Below are 19826 nucleotides of genomic sequence, written 5' to 3'. Positions count from 1 at the left end.
TGTAAGTACCTTAGGTACCCACTACAAACCAGGCCAGCCTCCTACAATCCCTATAGGATTTAACATTGGAAACGCTCCTTCTTTAACACTCCCCCTTTTTTCTCAACTGCCATTTTTGACAGATCACCCAAAAACCTTTCAGACAGCAGCTGATATGACTGCCAATTTTTTTGGGGAAAATGTCATGAAGATTTGTAAATTGGCGCTAAAGCTATAGGCATGTAAAAAACTGGTTATCTATAGAAACTAGGTCCTAACTATAACTACCTAGTGGCAACCGCCACTAGGTAATTAATTGATAATGATGACATTAAGAATTTAATAATTTTCTACATTGACGGTATTACTTATATATATGTAATTTGTATGAAATTAAGAAGTTCCCCTACTCTTGTTTAGACTGTAGTAGGAATAATAAAATTAACCTCTTTGCAATTTGACACTTTACCAGCTGTTGTGCTGTTTGGAGTGGGAATAGTAATTTTAACCCCTCAAAAATCCAATGTTTTCCCTACTGTTGCACAGACAGGAGTGGGAATAGTAAATTTCAATTCTCCCAAATTGAGCTCCTTCCCTAATAATGCACAGTCTGGAGTGAGATTAGAAAAATTCACCACTCTGGAATCCAACCCTTTCCCACCTCTTTCCAAGGCTAGAGTGGGAATAGTAAATTTCATCCCCCCAAAATCCAACATTTTCTCTACTGTTGTGTATTCTAGAGTCAGAATAGTATATTTAACATTCTTAGACTCCAATGGTTTTAATGATGTTGGTTAAATAGAGTCTATAGCATTTACTATTCCAGTTGTTTTTTGTTAACATTATGTTTTTTTAATTTGAAAAAGTATCTTAATGTTTGTAGTAGTTTTTGTAAATATGTTTTTTGGAATTTTGCAATTTTTAATATTTGATTTTTTGTGTACATATGTTTATGTCCTAGGTATGTAGGTATGTATGGTGTATATGTATATACATATATATCTATCTATATATATATCTATCTATATATATATATATATATATATACTTAGTCTGACATACCAAGAAAAATATGTATTGTAAATTATAATAAATGTAATATTTTAAATGTATTACTACACATATATATAGATAGATATGTTCATATTAACAAATTTACAATTAAAAAATAATAATGTAAAATAAATATGTTTCAAACAATTTACACTATCTCTAGATAGATAGACAGATAGATAGATATAGTATTACATATCAGTGGAATATATTTAGTTTACATTATATTAAAATTATGTAATCAAATATTTATCATTTACCACTTTAAACTCTATTTATATTACAAAATTAATAATTTTGTCTATTTTCGGATGATTTTATCGTTAACAATATTTTTGTACTTACCATTATAAGTATGGGATCACAATATTATGGAAAATTATATTTTTTCTGATATTTTTGACAACAATATTCGTTACAACGGTATTGTGTTAGTAATCCCATATATACATCTCTTACAATATCCTAGAACCTTTTAGAAGTATCCTGGAAAGCTTCGACTGTTACAGGCTCCAGGGAGTACTTCAGGGAATCTTTTTTAAATTCCAGTTTGCAGCATCTCCCCTGAGGCTTTTCCAGCAGCCTTAGGTGGTCATTCTGACCCTGGCGGTCTTTGACCGCCAGGGCGGAGGACCGCGGGAGCACCGCCGACAGGCCGGCGGTGCTCCAATGGGGATTCCGACTGCGGCGGTAAAGCCGCGGTCGGACCGGCACCACTGGCGGGGTCCCGCCAGTGTACCGCGGCCCCATTGAATCCTCCGCGGCGGCGCAGCTTGCTGCACCGCCGCGGGGATTCCGACCCCCCCTACCGCCATCCAGATCCCGGCGGTCGGACCGCCGAGATCCGGATGGCGGTAGGGGGGGTCGCGGGGCCCCTGGGGGCCCCTGCAGTGCCCATGCCACTGGCATGGGCATTGCAGGGGCCCCCGTAAGAGGGCCCCTACATGTATTTCACTGTCTGCTGCGCAGACAGTGAAATACGCGACGGGTGCAACTGCACCCGTCGCACAGCTTCCACTCCGCCGGCTCGATTCCGAGCCGGCTTCATCGTGGAAGCCTCTTTCCCGCTGGGCTGGCTGGCGGTCTGAAGGCGACCGCCCGCCAGCCCAGCGGGAAAGTCAGAATTACCGCCGCGGTCTTTCGACCGCGGAACGGTAACCTGACGGCGGGACTTTGGCGGGCGGCCTCCGCCGCCCGCCAAGGTCAGAATGAGGGCCTTAGTGTTCAGCTTAGTACAGCTTATAGAACCATAAATGTTGAACGGCAATTGCAATGCAGAAAAACAGGTTGTTTTAATATTATTCTGCACTGGGAGATATTTTCCCCTTTTCAGAAACAGCTTCGGTTGCACTACAACCAATTTTGAAGGTGTGCCGTCCCACTATGAAGGAAAAGTTTCAGAATACCCACAAACACTTGAATGTGTGGCTGTTGCCAAATGAAAAGATAAACCTTGCCATGGCAAGTCCAATCGCCACCACTTGAATGCTATCTGCTCACATGTATTAATTACACCTATTCTTTTAATCGCCTAATGGGCGATCAAAAAATGTACTACCACGAAGCTGCCTTTAGTGAATATCTAGCAGATGCAAATCAATCCAATTGTGCACAGGATTTAGACTTACATGGTCCAAAGGATTTGTGAATGAAATCTTGTGCCCTTGTTTTATTATAGAAATTAGGAAGAGCCAAACGATAGTTTAGAGATGACTGATCAATACTTTGCACTACCGCAATGTTCCATAAAAACTATGCGCTATATTCAGTTAAAGGAACAGCAATTACACCAAAGTTCACAAATAGGTCTCGTAAGTGTGCAGTCTCTTAAGACAGCAATGCTGATCTCAGCATCTCGTTGCTTTTTAAGAGGGTCTGTAGACTGGAATTTGATTCTCTGCATGTGTATGGAAAAAAGGCAGAACGGAGACACAGTAATAAATGTTAAACAAAACTGGTAAACAAGCATGCAATATAAGAAGTCAAAAAATTTCTCACCGCAGTCTGGCATAGTGCAAGAATGATGGCGTGTGGCAGGGCCCTGGCATTCCTCTCCATCAAACAAGCGCAACCGCTTCTGGTGCCTGTGGGAGGTCTGAACCCCACTTCCACAGCTAACAGAACACTGGGACCAATGAGACCACTCGGACCACAGACAATCCACTGGAGGAGGGAAAAGGAAATGTTGTGTAAGCAATCAACTAACCGGACTTCCTGCACACACACACACACACACACACACAAACACACAGGGACAACATAATCCCAATACTTATTATATGGTTCATAAACAATGATGCTAATCAGGATACACATATAAACAAGCATTGGCAAACCTATTAGGGCAACATGTGACACTTGGGCACTGACATATTGGCTTTGCCAGTGCTTTCTTTGCTTTTGCTATAGTTTATTGCAAAAACTGATGCATGCTGGCCAGTCATTCAAATTAGAAAAGTTCAAGATACCCAGTATCCCTTAGTTAAACAGTACCAAAAGAAACTTTACCAAACAGTGATTAAGCAATTTCTTTTTACACTTTGATCTAGAGTTTTTGTCTTGGCAAAATAGTATTTTAAGTGGATTCAGCATCTAACAGCCTGCTCCTCTACATTCTTGTTGAAAACACATGGTAAGAATACCTTGGAGTGGATTTAGTGGACCAGAAAATAATAATAAAATAATACATATCTACCTAGTGCTTGAAAATGCAATTTTATTAGCTGGATATTCATGTTTTCGAGTAAACTCACATTCACAAGTGGCATTCTTGTTGCAACACTGAAAATCAGAGCAGTGGTACGGGGACTTTCACCATACCATCAGTCAAAATCTGATAATGTTCTTCTTAATTCTCTTCCCCTACGTTGTCCTTTATCTCTTTTTTCTGTGTGTAGAGTTCTTTGGGTAGACAGTGACCTTCGACTCTTCAAAGTAAGAGACACAGGAGGGGCCGGGAGGCAGAAGCTGGACAGAGATGTAAGACGATTGGTACAATGGGAGAAGGAGAGGCGAGTGTGAATGGTGTTAGATAGGAAGTGAAATGGGGAGAGACAAAAGGTACAGAGAAACCTGAGTCAGCCAGAAAGAAGGCTAGAGAGAGGTAGAAAAAGGAAAAGATAAGTTGAGAGAAAAGTAGAGATACATATGTTTGAGAGTGAGGTAGGGAGAGATCGAGATATGTAGAAGGAAATATAGAGAAAGAGAGAGTAGTGGAATAAACCAAGGGGTGATGTAGAGGGAGAACGGAGCACACTTATAAAGAGGAAACAACAAGGACAAATAAAGACATTTTCTTTGTTGTGCCTCCCTTGGGAAAGCGTAGCATTTTGATGGCGTCCCAGTTTTACCAGTGTTGGTAAATCTGTGAATGAGCAAAATCCATGGGTGTATGTGTAGGAATGCCCACGCTCCTCCCATGGAAAGCCCCCCAGGGGCAGAGTACCACAAGGTAACCAGTGCAAGGTGGCCTTGCATGGCTTGATACATCACACTTAGGTTTTGTGTCACCCTTGTGCCCCCTTGCACAGCGCAATGTGGATTCAAATCCTTTGATAAATATGCCCCTTAGGGTCTCTAGGAGCTTATGTATGATGCCTTGCAGCAATAATTTATCCATGTTTGGGACCCCTGGGGGTAGATCAGACATTTTGTTGGATGATCTGCCCCGAGAGTTTGGGGGTCGAAACCCACTAGACAACAGGGATTTTATTTGATAAATTTGTGCACTGTAACCCTTGGGTAAGCCCACTAGACACCAGTGATTTTCTTTTTGATATGTTAGGGAGTGGCTCCATGGGGCCCTTCAGAGGGGAATTGGTATGCTTTTCGGCCCCCTCTGAGGGCAGACAAGCTATATTTTTAGGCCAATCTGCCCCCACGGGGGGCAGAAAGCCACTAGACACCAGGGAAAGTTTGTGTTTTTATAATGTTAACTGTTTTGTTTCTTGTCTTCATTTGCATTTGTGATTGTAATGTTTTATTTCTCCTTTTTATTCTAGTGCAAAACGTTTAATTTCCTTTGCTGTGACTACTGCTTGCAGCTGATATACAGTTTGTGTAGTTGTATGTGTTCGGTAAGAAAACATTTTTGTACTGTTTACTCTAAATGAGCATCATTTCCCAGCATGAATGTGTTTTTTGTAAATGGTGTAATAATAGCAGCATGTTTAGCTTCTATTTTATTGTGTGTGAAGTTCTTCAGTCATTTGTGCACAATTTGTATTGTGTTGTCTTGTGAGTAGTTTTTTCTTGTTTTTCCTTTCTAGTGGGATATCATTGGTGCTGGTGAGTCCAGCTGTCTCTGGCAAGTGAGTGGTATTGTTTTTGAGTAATTAGGCCTTTGTGTTAAAGCCACATGTTGATTATTACCTATTTTACACTGTGTTGGTTATTGTTGACTTGTCTGTCAAGTTGTTTTTATTAATAATGATTATGGCCAGCCTCAGGATTACCACTCAGCAGGCTGTTAGTATGCTTTTTGAATCTTCCTCTGACTATGATTATGAGACTGACTGCATCTGAGGGAGAGGAGGAAGTGCAAGATTCTGGCAGCGAATTGTCTATCCGAGAGGAATCATCTGACAATGAAGCCACTCTTAGCGCGGAGGAAGTGCCTCTTTTAGAGGCGAACACTGATGTTCCGATACTGAAACAAGAGACATCTTGGGCTGCAAGGCCTCCCATTGGAAGAGCTGAACTCTGGGTTGTCCCAAACATAGAGCACCCGGCCCTGCCTGCCTTTACTGGTGACACAGGGTGTAGAGCAGTGCTTAATTTGTAATAAAAACGTGCTGGTGCTGAAAGCTCTCCCCAATTAAATGTGTGAGCATGGAATATTGATGCAGCGTAATCCTAAAGCCATCTCGGGCCTCAATCTATTTACAGTCACTGTCTCTCCCTTCAGCTCACTCCTGCAGCTTTCTGCGTTTCCCCTTTCTGACACTTTTGAGTTTTTCTCTTCCTATGTCTTTGCCATCTGTGGCATTTACAGTAAATGCTTGAGGCAGAAAAATAGGCACCGGCCCTCAAAAATAAGTGCCGGTGCTCCGCACTGGAAACAACAAGCGCAGATTAAGCACTGGTGTAGAGTGAATACTGAAAACGTATTGCCGACACATTTCTTTCAGTTGTTTCTGGACAATGAATTTTTGAATGAGATTGTTGAGCAGACTAATTTGTATGCTGAACAGTATTTGAGGGACAGCATCGCCAGACCTAAGCCCCAGTCTAGAGCTAGCCAGTGAACTCCCACAAATCTGGATGAATTGAAGAAGCTCTAGGATTTAACTATTTTGATGGGCTTTATAAGGAAGCTGTCTATTATTTCCATATTGGTCCACTAGTCCCTCAATGGCAACGGCTATATTTCCTGCAACCATGAGTCGCGATCAGTATTTGCTTCTGCTTTGGATGCTGCATTATGCTGATAATGCTTCAGCGTTGCCAAGAGATCACTTTGTGACCATCTTTTTAAGAGTCGGCCTGCCCTTGATCACTTTGTAGATTGGTTTTCAGAGATAAATGTTCCAGGGAAAGAAATGGCTGTGGACTAGGTAGTACATTCCTAGCAAGAGGGCACTTTATGGAATTAGGACGTATATGCTGTCTGAGAGAAGGACTGAGGATGTTTATAGCTTCAATGTGTACACTGGTTGGAATTCAAGTATTGACCCCCCTGGTTTGTATGTAGATAACTTCCCTTGAGCCACGGCTGACGAGCATTGGGAGACACCTGTGGGCCATGAACGGTACTTAAACCTGAGAAGACATTTGGTGGCATTCCAAGCAATCTCCTAGTCCACGCTGCTCCCTCCTGATGATGGCTCCCTTGAGCCACGGCTGACGAGCCTTGGGAGGCACCTGTGCACCATGACCGGTACTTAAACCTGAGAAGACATTTGGTGGCATTCCAAGCAAGCTCCTAGTCCATGCTGCTCCCTCCTGATAACGGCTCCCTTGAGCCACGGCTGACGAGCTTTGTGAGGTACCTGTGCGCCATGAGCAGTACTTAAACCTGAGAAGACATTTGGTGGCATTCCAAGGAAGCCCCTAGTACACGCTGCTCTGTGCTGATGGCGGCTCCCTTGAGCCAAGGCTGACGAGCTTTGGGAGACAACCTGTGCACCATGAGCGGTACTTAAACCTGAGAAGACATTTGGTGGCATTCCAAGCAAGCTCCTAGTCCATGCTGCTCCCTCCTGATAACGGCTCCCTTGAGCCACGGCTGATGAGCTTTGGGAGGTACCTGTGCGCCATGAGCAGTACTTAAACCTGAGAAGACATTTGGTGGCATTCCAAGGAAGCCCCTAGTCCATGCTGCTCCCTCCTGATGACGGCTCCCTTGAGCCACGGCTGACGAGCCTTGGAAGGCACCTGTGCACCATGAGCGGTACTTAAACCTGAGAAGACATTTGGTGGCATTCCAAGCAAGCCCCTAGTCCATGCTGCTCTGTGCTGATGGCGGCCCCCTTGAGCCACGGCTGACAAGCCTTGGGAGACACCTGTGCGCCATGAGCAGTACTTAAACCTGAGAAGACATTTGGTGGCATTCCAAGCAAGCTCCTAGTCCACGCTGCTTCCTCCTGATGACGGCTCCTTTGAGCCACGGCTGACGAGCCTTGGGAGGCACCTGTGCACCATGAGCAGTACTTAAACTTGAGAAGACATTTGGTGGCATTCCAAGCAAGCTCCTACTCCATGCTGCTCCCTCCTGATGACGGCTCCCTTGAGCCACAGCTGATGAGCCTTGGGAGGCACCTGTGCGCCATGAGCAGTACTTAAACCTGAGAAGACATTTGGTGGCATTCCAAGCAAGCCCCTAGTCCACTCTGCTCTGTGCTGATAGCGGCTCCTTTGAGCCACAGCTGATGAGCCTTGGGAGGCACCAGTGTGCTATAAGCGATACTTAAACCTGAGAAGACATTTAGTGGTGTTCCAAGTAAGCCCCTAGTCCACGCTGCTCCCTGCTGATGACGGGCTAAACCCAGAAACATGTGTACAGGGATATACAGCACTTGCTGCACCTACGGAGGTGAAAGACTCTTTTTACTTGTTGAATGGACTAAGAATCAACTGCATTTACCATGATGCTTTGGAGTTATACTTTGTTGCTGGAGTGCAGACAGTGTGCGCCCTCTCTTTGAAACTGTCTTTTGACGGCTCCCTGGAGCCACAGCTGATGAGCCTTGGGGTGCACCTGTGCACCATGAGAGGTACTTAAACCTGAGAAGACATTTGGTGGCATTCCAAGCAAGCCCCTAGTCCACGCTGCTCCTTGCTGATGATGGGCTAAACCCGAAACACGTTTACAGGGATATACAGCACTTGCTGCACCTACGGAGGTGAAAGACTCTTTTTACAGACTACGAATCGACTGCATTTACCATGATGCTTTGGGGTTATACTTTGTTGCTGGAGTGCAGGCAGTGTGCTCCCTCTCTTTGAAACTGCAGATAACTTCTACACTGATGTGCAATTGTTCAGAAGATCCCAACAAGTTTTCTTACCCACAATGCCCTGCAAATTTAAAAATGTGACTAAAATTACACATTTTCTTTGCATTTCTTTGCGATATTATTCCACACCAGATATAAACCAGACATTTTCTATCATCCAGCATTTCCCTCAATCTCCTGATAAAAATGCTACCTCACTTGTGTGGGTGGGCCAAGCACCAAAAACACAACATGGACACATCAAAATTATCCGTCACAAAACAACCTGTTTTTGCAAGGGGGGCACCTGCGTTTTTGGTCCCAGGCTCCGCGGCCATATAGGGAAACCTACCAAACCCAGACAGTTCTAAAAACTATACGTCCGGGGTAGTCCAGGGAAGTGTGGCGTGCGTGGATCCTCCAATTTTTTCCTTATCCAGAATTGCCTGCAAACCTCAAATTTAGCTGAAAAATTATATTTTCCTCACAAGTCTGTGTAGGATCACCATGCCGGCTCAAATTTCCTACCACCCAGGGTTCCCCTCATTCTCCTGATAAAACAGATCCCTCACTTGTGCGGCTGGGCCAAACGCCTGTGACAGGGAAGGGCAAAAAATACATAGAGATTGAGGGGACACCAATGCATTTTCATAAGCACAGTTTTTAAAATACATATTTAGGCTGACTCTGCTTTGGGCACCCACACAAGTGAGGTATCTGTGCTATTGGGAGACTTAGATAAATGCTGGGTGGAAGGAAGTTTGTGGCTCCCCTTAGATTCAAGAACTTTGCATCACCAAAATGTGAGGTAAATGTGTTTTTTATTAGATTTTGAGGTTTGCAAAGAATTCTGGGTGACTGGGAGGAGGCGGCTGACCGCTGTCATAATTGTATGTTAGCCATTAACAATTGGATGGGAACCAATTGGTTGAAACTCAACGGGGCGAAAACTGAAATGTTATGCTTTGGATCTGGCATTGAGCGTTGGAATTCCCGATGGTGGCCTGCTGACTGTGGTACTTTCCCTGTCCCACCACCACCAGCAGAAACTTAGGGATCATCTTTGATGACCGCCTATCTTTTAAAAACCAAGTTATCCACACTGTCTCGACGTGCTTGTGGATTTTAAAAATGCTAAGAAAAATCTTCCCCTATTTACAACAGAGGTGGAAAGTTACTGTTATATTAGCCCTGATCATGTCCAGGATGGACTATTGTAACACCCTCCTCTCTAATTTGGACAGTGTCTCCATGAAAAAATTATAACTTATTCAGAATATTGCGGCAAGATCGATTCTATATCTCCCTCGATCAGCTTCAGCCATAGGCAGCCTCAAACAACTTCACTGGCTCCCAGTAGCACAACGTGTGATCTTTAAAACAATGTGCTTGACCCATAAAGCGGTGCACTGTATTAGCCCTCACTACTTAGTCACTCATCTTCGCTGGTATAGACCTAGGCGTCATCTTAGGTCTCTTGAAGCTTTCACGGTTCAGGCCCGCTGACTTATAAAGTTAAGTGGGGGGACAAAGCCTTCACAGTGCTTGCAGCAAAACATTGGAATGTTCTCCCCCTTCATATCAGGAAGGAAACCAACTATTTGAGCTTTAGAAAGTTGATTAAAACGCGGCTCTTCCCACGCTAGTCTCTGTTTCTGAATTCCTGTGCCCCTCTCTTTATTTTCATTCGGCACTGCGCTTTCTCTCTCTTTTTTCTCACCTTTGTTTAGCGCTTCGATGCTCGTTTTCGAACCGGAATGCGCTCTATAAATCCTTTTTACATACATACATACATACAGAACCTAGTGAGATCCCCACAAGTTACCCCACCCTGGCTTTCCCTAGGTGTCTAGTTTTCAGAAATGTACGGGTTTGCTAAGTTTCCCTAGGTGTCGGCTGAACTAGAGCCCAAAATCCACAGCTAGGCACCTTGCACAAAATGTGGCAGTTTTCAGTGATAAAATTTGATGCATCCAAGTTGCGTATTGGGGCATTTCCTGTCGTGGGCACTAGATCTACCCACGCAAGTGAGGTACAATTTTTACTGGGAGACTTGGGGGGATGCTGGGTGGAAGGAAGTTTGTGGCTCCCTCAGATTCCAGAACTTTGCATCACCGAAATGTGAAAAAAATGTGTTTTTTAAACATATTTTGAAGTTTGCAAAGGATTCTGTATGACAGAATCTGGTGAGAGCCCCACAAGTCACTCCATCCTGGTTTTCCCATTGTATCTAGTTTTCAGAAATGTACAGGTTTGCTAGGTTTCCCCGGGTGCTGGCTGAGCTAGAACCCGAAATCCACAGCTACGCACTTTCAAAAAGAGCATTTGTTTTCAGTGGAAAAATGTGATATGTTCATGTTGCGTTTTGGGGCGTTTCCCGTCACGGGCACTAGGCCTACCCACACAAGTGAGGTACCATTTTTATCGGGAGACTTGCGAGAACACCGAATATCCGTGTAAGTGTTATCACCAATTGCTTTCTCTGCAAACCCTGGAAAACCTTGAAGGATCTACACAAATGACCCCTTGCTGAATTCAGAATATTATGTACTTTTCAGAAATGTATGGCTTTCCAGGATTCACAATTTGTTTTACACCCATTTCTGTCACTAACTGGAAGGAGGTTGAATGCACATGTTCCAGTAAAATGCCCAAACTGGGTCAAAAATGTGTTTTTCTGATTCTAGTATGCCTGTTGCTGAAAGCTGGGAAGACTGTAATTTTAGCACCACAAACCCTTTGTTGATGCCATTTGCAGGAAAAATACCATATGCTTTCTTCTGCAGCACTTCTTCCCCATTTTTTCCAAACCCCCCAAATTTTAGCTGCATTTTGGCTAATTTCTCTGTCCTCACCAGGGTAACCCACACACCCTGGATAAGTTTAGAATCTCTATGATTTTGGAAACAAGGACCCACATTTGGCATATATAGCTTATGTAGACAAACAGTTTTGTGGAACTGTTAGAGATGACCCTTTTTGCAGGGTTAACCCCAAACTTTTTGCCTTCTTCCTCCTATTTTTTCTGATTTGGTTTTGCTGGTTTATTGTCTCTGCACACTTTACCACTGCTGATCAGTGCTAAAGTGCAAGTGCTCCCTAAGTAAACTATATTGGTGATTGGTTTATCCATGATTGGCATATTTGATTTACTGGTAAGTCCCTGCTAAAGTGCACTAGAGGAGTCTAGGGCCTGTAAATAAAATGCTACTAGTGGGCCTGCAGCACTGATTGTGCCACACACATAAGTAGCCCTATAAACAGGTCTCAGACCTGCAACTGTAGTGTCTCTGTGTGCGGTTTTAAACTGCCAATTCGACCTGGCAATTGCACCCACTTGTCATGCCTAAACCTTCCCTTTTCATACATATAAGGCACCCCTAAGGTAGGCCCTAGGTAGCCCCAGGGGCAGGGTGCAGTGCATGCTAAAGGTGGGACTTCTACTCATGTGTGTTACATGTCCTAACAGTGAAATACTGCTAAATTCAGTCTTCACTGTTGCAAGGCCTATTTCTCTCATAGGTTAACAAAGGGGCTGTCTTTAATTAATAAGTGCAGCTTCCCTTTGAGAGCAGCTAGAAATATGGAGTTTGAGGTCCCTGAACTCACAATTTAAAAATACATCTTTTAATGAAGTTATTTTATAGATTGCTAGTTTGAAAATGCAATGAAATGAACATTTTCTTGCTTAAACCATCCTGTGACTGCCTGCTTGTGGATTCCCTGTCCTAAGTCAGTTTGACAGTTGGGCTGTTTACACCTCTCCTCTAAACAGTGGCGCAAAAGGAGCTGGGGTGTAGCCTGCATATCCGAATGAGCCATCTGAGCTAGAGTGGAGGGAGAAGTGGTCACTTATACCTAAAAGGACTGTGTCTGCCCTCACACAGTGCAGTCTCCAACCCCCTGGGGTGTGTCTGGGGCCAGGCTTTGGTATGGCAGGATCTCGTGCACAACAGTGACTTTTCTTTTAAGTATGCCTACTTCAAAGGCAGAAGGTGGTATAAGTAGTGGACCCCAAACTCCAGACTTTTATAATCTTTCTGGAATCAAGAGGAACCTCTGCCAAGGAGAAGTGCTGAAGAGCTAGAGGAGGAGTACTGCCCCTTTGTTGTGTTGCTTTGCTGGATTGGCCTGCAGTTGTTGCTTCTGCCTGAAAAGAGTGCAAAGGGTGAACTTTGCTGTGTATCCTGCTTCAGAAATTTCTCCAAGGGCTTGGAGTAGAGCTTGCCTTCTGTTGGAAGTCTCAGGGATATCAAAAACTTCAGTCTCATCTGCCTGCAGCACTGGGAACTGTGTGTTTTGTGTTGTTCAAGAAGAAAAACCACTGTGATGCCGTCACCTATGCCGCTGGCCTGCACCGTGACCTGCAGACGCCACGGACCTGGTCTCACCGATACTGTCATCTGACGCCACCACCAAGCCGATGCTCGTAATGTGACCTGTGGGCCCCTCATTTCTGCATCACCTTGCTCACACTGCAGCCTGGTCATCCCCGATGCCGCCGCTCCTGCTGACGGCGGCACCGTTGCCTGCCCTGTGGTCTCTGGACATCAATTGTGAGGTACACAAAGCACTGCACCACAGCCGCGGTCCACAGATGCTAACACCATTAACTCGAGCGTTGTCAACAGACGTCCCTGTCTGCACCGCGACGCATGGACACCGCACGAAGCCCATCCCACGCCGCACCGCCGACTTGGGCCTACCGACTACAGCGCCTCAGCCAAGATGACGCCGCTGCCTGCGCCATGTTCTGGTGACACCACACGCCGCATCGCCCCGCTTCAACCGTAGCCCTGATCTCACTGACGCTGCTGGACGCCGTCACCAAGCTGCTGCCTGCATCGTGACCTGTGGGCACCTAACAGCAGGTTGCATCATCCTGCTTGGCACCTTAGCCCCGATGCCATCCACACCTGCGCTCCTGTCTTCAACATCCCGGAGTTCGATCCGCAACGCGTGTGCCGGCCCGACGACCCCCGCACCGACTACGGGACTGACACCATGACGCCAGTGATGCCGCTCTCCGTAACTCATTGTGAGGATCAGGACACCCTGCAAAACCAAAGGTATTGTTTGCAGGTCTTTCCAACACCATAGCTGGCCCGACATCACGGCTGGCCTGAACTGTTGGTTTTGTTGATCATGACGTAAGGTAAAGTTTACAAAAGTCATATCTTTAGCAATGTATGTTGGATTTGCCTCATTTTGGTCTTGTTTTACACAGATAAAGATTGGCTACTTTTCTAAAACTGCTGTGGTGTCCTTTTGTAGTGTTATCACTGTCTAACTGTATGTTATGTGCAAATGCTTTACACATTGCTTCTGAGATAAGCTTAACTGCTCGTGCCAAGCTACCAAGGGGGTGAGCAGGGGTTATCTGAGTGGGTATCTCCCTTATCCTGACTAGAGTGAGGGTTCCTACTTGGACAGGGTGCCGGCTGCCAACTAAAGACCCCATTTCTAACAGGGCCTACGCACAAACTACCCCAAATATTCAAAAAAAGGCTCAGCACAGGAGGGGGAAAAGGCAGCTAAGGGGTTAAAAGACAAAATAGGCTCACAATTAGAATTAGATAGGCCATGTCGAATGTTTTTCTAGGGACATTGGCTTTCATTTACTCTGACGGAAGAGAAAGTTCTAGAACCTTTGTAGTTCCATGAGTGACTACCACGGATGATGCATTCTCCTATGTGGGATAAGTGCTACACAACATATATTTTGTAACAGTCCAAGAAAGAAAACAATAGTATGTTTAAATTCCACAAAGTATTTTGCATGGTTTGTATGAAACACTGCCAAAGTTTACTGGATCGTAGGTTGCTTTAAACACTGAAAAGCAATTGGGAAATTACTTTCCTGCCTACTATTGCACACAACCTCAAATGGGTCCCTCCCTGTACTAAGTCTAAGGAACTTTTGTTGCACTGTTCAGCATTTCACTGCTACTCAACAAGCCTTGTACTATAGAAATACTAATACACACATCACATATGCCATGAAACCTTACAAGTACACATGGGTTTTATAAATGATAAAATAATTTAAAAAACACACAAACACATTACAATACCACTCCTTTTCCCCTCTAGTAACAGTTTACTGCAAATACAAGACAATGTCCCCTTGTAGGCAGGAGGCCTAATTAGAAATTGGTATAAAGTATGTGGTGGTTCATAGTATGGTGGTGGCACACAGGGTATGGCCTCACCGCTAATAACGCATCAATGTCATACATAATGGAAATAGCCTTTTTGAAATTTAGACTGGGGTCAAAGTGCATGAGCTACCAGAGATACCTACTCATAATAAATAATAATAGTTAATGCGTCAACCCCTCTGCCTCAGTCATCTCTTCATAATACATGCACCCTGTCTGTTAAGGCACGTCTTTCTGCCCCTGTAGAAAGGGATTACTTAAAGTGACAGATTTACATATTGTCTGGTTCATGAAAGGTAGTGCTTATTTCTAATATCTGTGATGTGTCTCTAGGTGTGTTTGATGGCAGCTGGGGATATTTGTAAGTATTTTTTTCAGATGCTGTGATCCATGTATTATGGGCTTTATATGCATGATAAGTATGGCTCTGGGTGTCAGTTGGGTGTGGCTCATGTTTCTTACCATCACAGTTGTCTTGTGAGCAGTTGAAGATTCCTTTTTGGCAGACACTGTAATAAAAAATAAACAAGTCAACAAAAGTCCAGTGTCAAAGAAGTCCTTGATTGATCAACTAGTCTTACACTACCATAAAGAGTGAAAGAAAAGTGTTTATGTTAGTGGACCATGTAGCAGATGCTATGTTTGATTCTACTGATCACCTTTCTACAAGTATTTTCTTCTAAAAGGCCACCCAGCCACTCATGTGACTAGTCTGAAATATCTTTTGTTCAAGAGATTAAGAATATTTTTTCACCTGTTTATTTAGGGGAATAATGCGAATTGGTCAGGCCTGTTATTGTTTTGCTGTATATATCTTAGAACTAGGCCTGTCCACATTTACATTACACTGGCATAGTCTTGCATAATTTTGGTAATGTTTTGTCACACTTATAATGTGAAGTTCCCGAAATTACACTATTAAACCAAATACTAAAAAGGAATGCACTTTTAAACACACATGAACATTGCCGGGTGGCAGTGCCAGTACTAGTGGTGATAGTAACAGTTGTGGTGGTGGGGCTGTGGTAGTAGTGAAGGCAGTAGTGGTGATGTTGATTTTAGTGGTGGTACCTGTGGAGGTGTCATTGATAATGTTGTAGCACTGGTAATGGTGACAGTGGTGGTGGTAGTGCTAGTGGAAGTGGTGGTGGTATTGATAGTGATATTGGTGATAGTAATGGTTGTGTCAGTGTTGGTGAAGATGTTAGCATTGGTAGTGCTAATAGACGAGATGTAATGCTGATAATGGTATTGATAATAGTGGTGATGATGGTTGTCATAGTAATATTGATAATGGTGGTGGAGGTAATGTCTCTACTGCTAATGGTGGTAATAATGGTGTAGGTAGTAATGATGGTGGGGGTCTGTTAATATGTTGTGGGATTGGTGGTAATGGCAGTGCTGGGGATAAGGGTGATAAAGGTGATGATGATAATGGTGGTGTGTTGGTGGTGATGGGAGAGGTGGTGGTAATGGTAACAGTGAATGTGGTTGTGGTATTAGTTGTGGTGGCAGTAAAGGCAGTGTTATCAATAAAGCTGATGGCGCTGATAAAGGGGTTGATTTTAATTATGGTGGTAATAGATTGGTTAGTGGCAATCACTGTTGGCAATGGTTCTGGCAATTTTTGCTGGTGGTGGTAAGGATGTTCATAATGGTGGCGTAATGGTTCTGGTGGTAATGGGAGTGAGGACATAGATCTGAATATGATTATGATGGTAATGGTAATGGTGGTAAAAGCAGTGCTATTGGCAGCGGTGGTGAGACTGGTGTTAGTGATAAAGGGTGTTGATGGAAATGGTGGTGTTGACAATGGGGTAACTGTAGTTGGGTTGATAGTGGTTGTGAGAAATTGGGTTGTTGGTTGAGAGGGTGTGAGCCCTTCTCAAGCAACAGCCACAATCCCTGTCAGGGTGATCTACAAGCAGTCACTAAATTAACCTGCGCTTAACCCTGTGGAAGCTTTACACAAATCAGTCAGGCTTAACTTGGAGGCAATGTGTAAGTTATTGATGCAGCACTAAAATAGTAATAAAGTAAAAATAACACATGAAAAATCCCACACCAATTTAGAAAAATAGAGTCACTTTCAATAAATTATTTGATACAAAAATAACAAGCATCCAATCAGTAAAGCCAGAGACATGCAATTTTACAGACGTAGGTAAAAATAGTAAAGAGAAGCAAAAAGTGCCAACTATGGCATCTGGTCGCACCGGACCAGAACAAGGGGCCAGATGTAGGAAACGATTTGCGACTCGCAAACGGCAAAATTTGCCGTTTGCGAGTCGCAAATGTGAGTTTCCTATGCAGAAATGCATTTTGCGAGTCTGGACCGACTCGCAAAATGCATTTCCGACTCGCAAATAGGAAGGGGTGTTCCCTTCCTATTTGCGAGTCTGAGTGGTATGCAATACCATTTGCGACCGCGTACGCGGTCGCAAATGGTATCGCAGTTACCATCCACTTCAAGTGGATGGTAACCCACTCGCAAATTGGAAGGGGGCCCCATGGGACACCTTCCACTTTGTGACTGGACCCAAACATATTTTTTCAGGGCAGGGAGTGGTCCAAAGGACCACTCCCTGCCCTGAAAAAATACCGAAACTAAAGGTTTCGTTTTTTTTTTAAGTGCAGCTCGTTTTCCTTTAAGGAAAACGGGCTACACTTAAAAAAAAAAAACTGCTTTATTTAAAAGCAGTCACGAACATGGAGGTCTGCTGACGACAGCAGGCCTCCATGTTTGCGAGTGCCTATACTCGCTATGGGGCCGCAATTTGTGACCCACCTCATGAATATTGATGAGGTAGGTCATTGCGACCCCATAGCGAGTCGCAGTCGGTGTCTGAGACACCGTACTGCATTGCAAATTGCGACTTGCAATTTGCGAGTCGGATGGACTCGCAAATTGCAAGTCGCAATTTGCAATATTGCTACATCTGGCCCAAAGTCACAAGTTCAGGCCGACCTCAATAGAGCGCGAGCTGGATACAGGGACCAGGTTGGGGCAACTGAGAATTGTACCTTATGTTCTTGATGTGGGGCGTTGCACAGCGCAGCAGCAGTTCTATTGTGCAATGCAGAGTCCTGCATCAAGATACATCATGCAGGGTCAGTTCCAATGAACTATGTGGGGTCCTGAGTTTAGCTGTGTCATGCTGCATCGGTTCTGATAAAGAGCTGTGAGGGCAGCGAGGCGAGGTCTGCATCGAGTTGTGTTGTGCTGCGTCAGTTCTGATGTGGAGCTGCGAAAGCAGTGATGCGAGGTCCTGCATCAGGTTCCATCACACTGCATCGATTTTCATGGGGACCACAGCTATTTTGGCATAGCACTTTTAATCCCACTTCCAGGGGGCTAGGTCTGAGTGGTACTACTTGGAGGAGGGGGTCAGGACTCAAAGCAGGTGCAGGGTTCAAGGTGATTGGAGCCTTTTCTGTCCCTTAAGCTCTGGTCAGTGCTTAATTGACATCCCTTAGAGAATTTTTCACTACCAGAACACGTACTACTTAAAAGTACATGTCCAATTTTTTAATTACAATGTACCATGTCCTGTAGGCTGTTTAGAGCCTACCTTAGGGGTGACTTGAATGCATTCAAAAGTGGCCATTAGGCTTGGCAAAGGTGTTATTTCGCCAAGTTGAATTGGCAGTTTAATACTGCTAGCAGACTGCAATGGCACACCTAAGACATTTCTTTACAAAGCTTTTTGTGGGTGGCACAAAACGCACTGCAGGCCACTAGCAGCATTTAATTTACATGGCCTGTGTATAGGGTATACCACTTTACTATGGAGCTACAAGTAAATTAAATATGCCAATCAGGTGTAAGCCAATTTTATCTTGTTTTAGGAAATTAGCACGTGTTAGCAGTGGCAAAAAGCAGAGTCCTAAGACCAAGAAAAATTAATTCAGCAAAAATAGAGGGGAGAAGGTAAAATGTTTGTGGGAAGCCCACCCTAAAGCTGACAGGTCTTACAGTGGTAAGAGTGGTGGTGCTATTAATAGTGATGGAGGTGGAAATGCTGGTATTGGTAAGAGTTGTGTTGGTGGTAGAAACAGTAAACATGATGGTCTCAACAGTAGTGGTGATAATGGTAGTAAAGACTGTGGTAATCATGATACTGATAAAGGTGCTGGCACTGGTGATAAATGTGGTAATGGTGGTGATGGTAATGGTGATGGTACTGATTAAGCTAATAGTAATAGTAATGGGAGGTTAATAACGGGGGTAATGCTAATGCTGGTCATGATAATGCTGATAATGTTGTAAGTGGTGTTTTGAGGGGGTGGTGACAATGCTGTATTGGTAATGGATGGTGTTTAAATTAGTGACAGTAATGATGGCGGCAAAGAGGTATGTATGGTAATAAATGGTGGCATTCATTGTTTTTGTGACGTAATCGTAGTGTTAATGGTGGTGACAGAAATGGTGGGGTGGGCGGTGGTAATGGTGGTGTTGATAGAAAGGGTGATGGTGATGGTTTTGGTGGTAATAATGGTAATGTGGTGATACTGGTCATCTGTTAGAGGGGATAATTTTGACAGTAGTCAGTAGGTTGGTAATGGTGGTGGTGTTAATGGAGCTGGTGGTAACAGTGGTAGTAGTGATGGTAAAAGTGTTAGTGAAAATGATGGCTGTAATGGTGCCACTGGCAGTAGTGGTTACAGGGCCGGCCGTAGAAGTGGTGGTGCCCTGTGCAACAACGTTTGTTGGCGGCCTCAAATGACCACCTATACCATGGATTCTCTCCATACCACCGTTTTACAGTTCCTCTCAAGTTTCCATAATCACTCTCTCTCAGGTGCTTTTAATTAGTTTTATAGCGCCACTCATAACAGTATAGGGTGTCAGAACACTTTACATTGCACACAGGTTACACAGAGACAATCAAATCTGTGTAAACCAGTGTATAAAAAATGTTACATAAGACAGAGGCCTACAAAGTGTAGGAGTCACATGTCATCCATACTGGTAGGCTGTATACCTTAAGAGTGCTTGGTCTGAAGAAGCACAATCTCAGAATTTAAAATGTAGCACCATGGTTGGGGGTGCTCTTTAAAAATAACAATTAATTTCTACCCAAATTAACCTTATTTGCAACATTAGGATAATGAAAGACTGGGGAAAAAATCATAACCCTATAATCCATACCTTGTTTATGCATGCAGTTCTTAAGTAAGCTAATAGCTTACTGTT

General features: G+C 43.9%; 1 protein-coding gene across 1 annotated transcript in view; it reads right to left on the bottom strand.

Annotated features, from left to right (window-relative positions):
• The window catches only part of LOC138261625 (SCO-spondin-like), a 1514343-nt gene that overhangs the window by 92365 nt on the left and 1402152 nt on the right, over nucleotides 1-19826 (bottom strand). Inside the window, exons 107-108 of the mRNA XM_069210750.1 lie at nucleotides 15092-15138; nucleotides 3031-3195 (exon numbers count right to left, since the gene is read on the bottom strand). Of these exons, the coding sequence (XP_069066851.1) occupies nucleotides 3031-3195; nucleotides 15092-15138 (212 nt within the window). The remainder of the gene's footprint in view (nucleotides 1-3030; nucleotides 3196-15091; nucleotides 15139-19826) is intronic.

Source organism: Pleurodeles waltl, chromosome 10, assembly GCF_031143425.1.
Source record: "Pleurodeles waltl isolate 20211129_DDA chromosome 10, aPleWal1.hap1.20221129, whole genome shotgun sequence".
Taxonomy (NCBI): domain Eukaryota; kingdom Metazoa; phylum Chordata; class Amphibia; order Caudata; family Salamandridae; genus Pleurodeles; species Pleurodeles waltl.
Note: the sequence above shows the minus strand (reverse complement) of the source record. Positions and strands in the feature narration are given on the sequence as shown.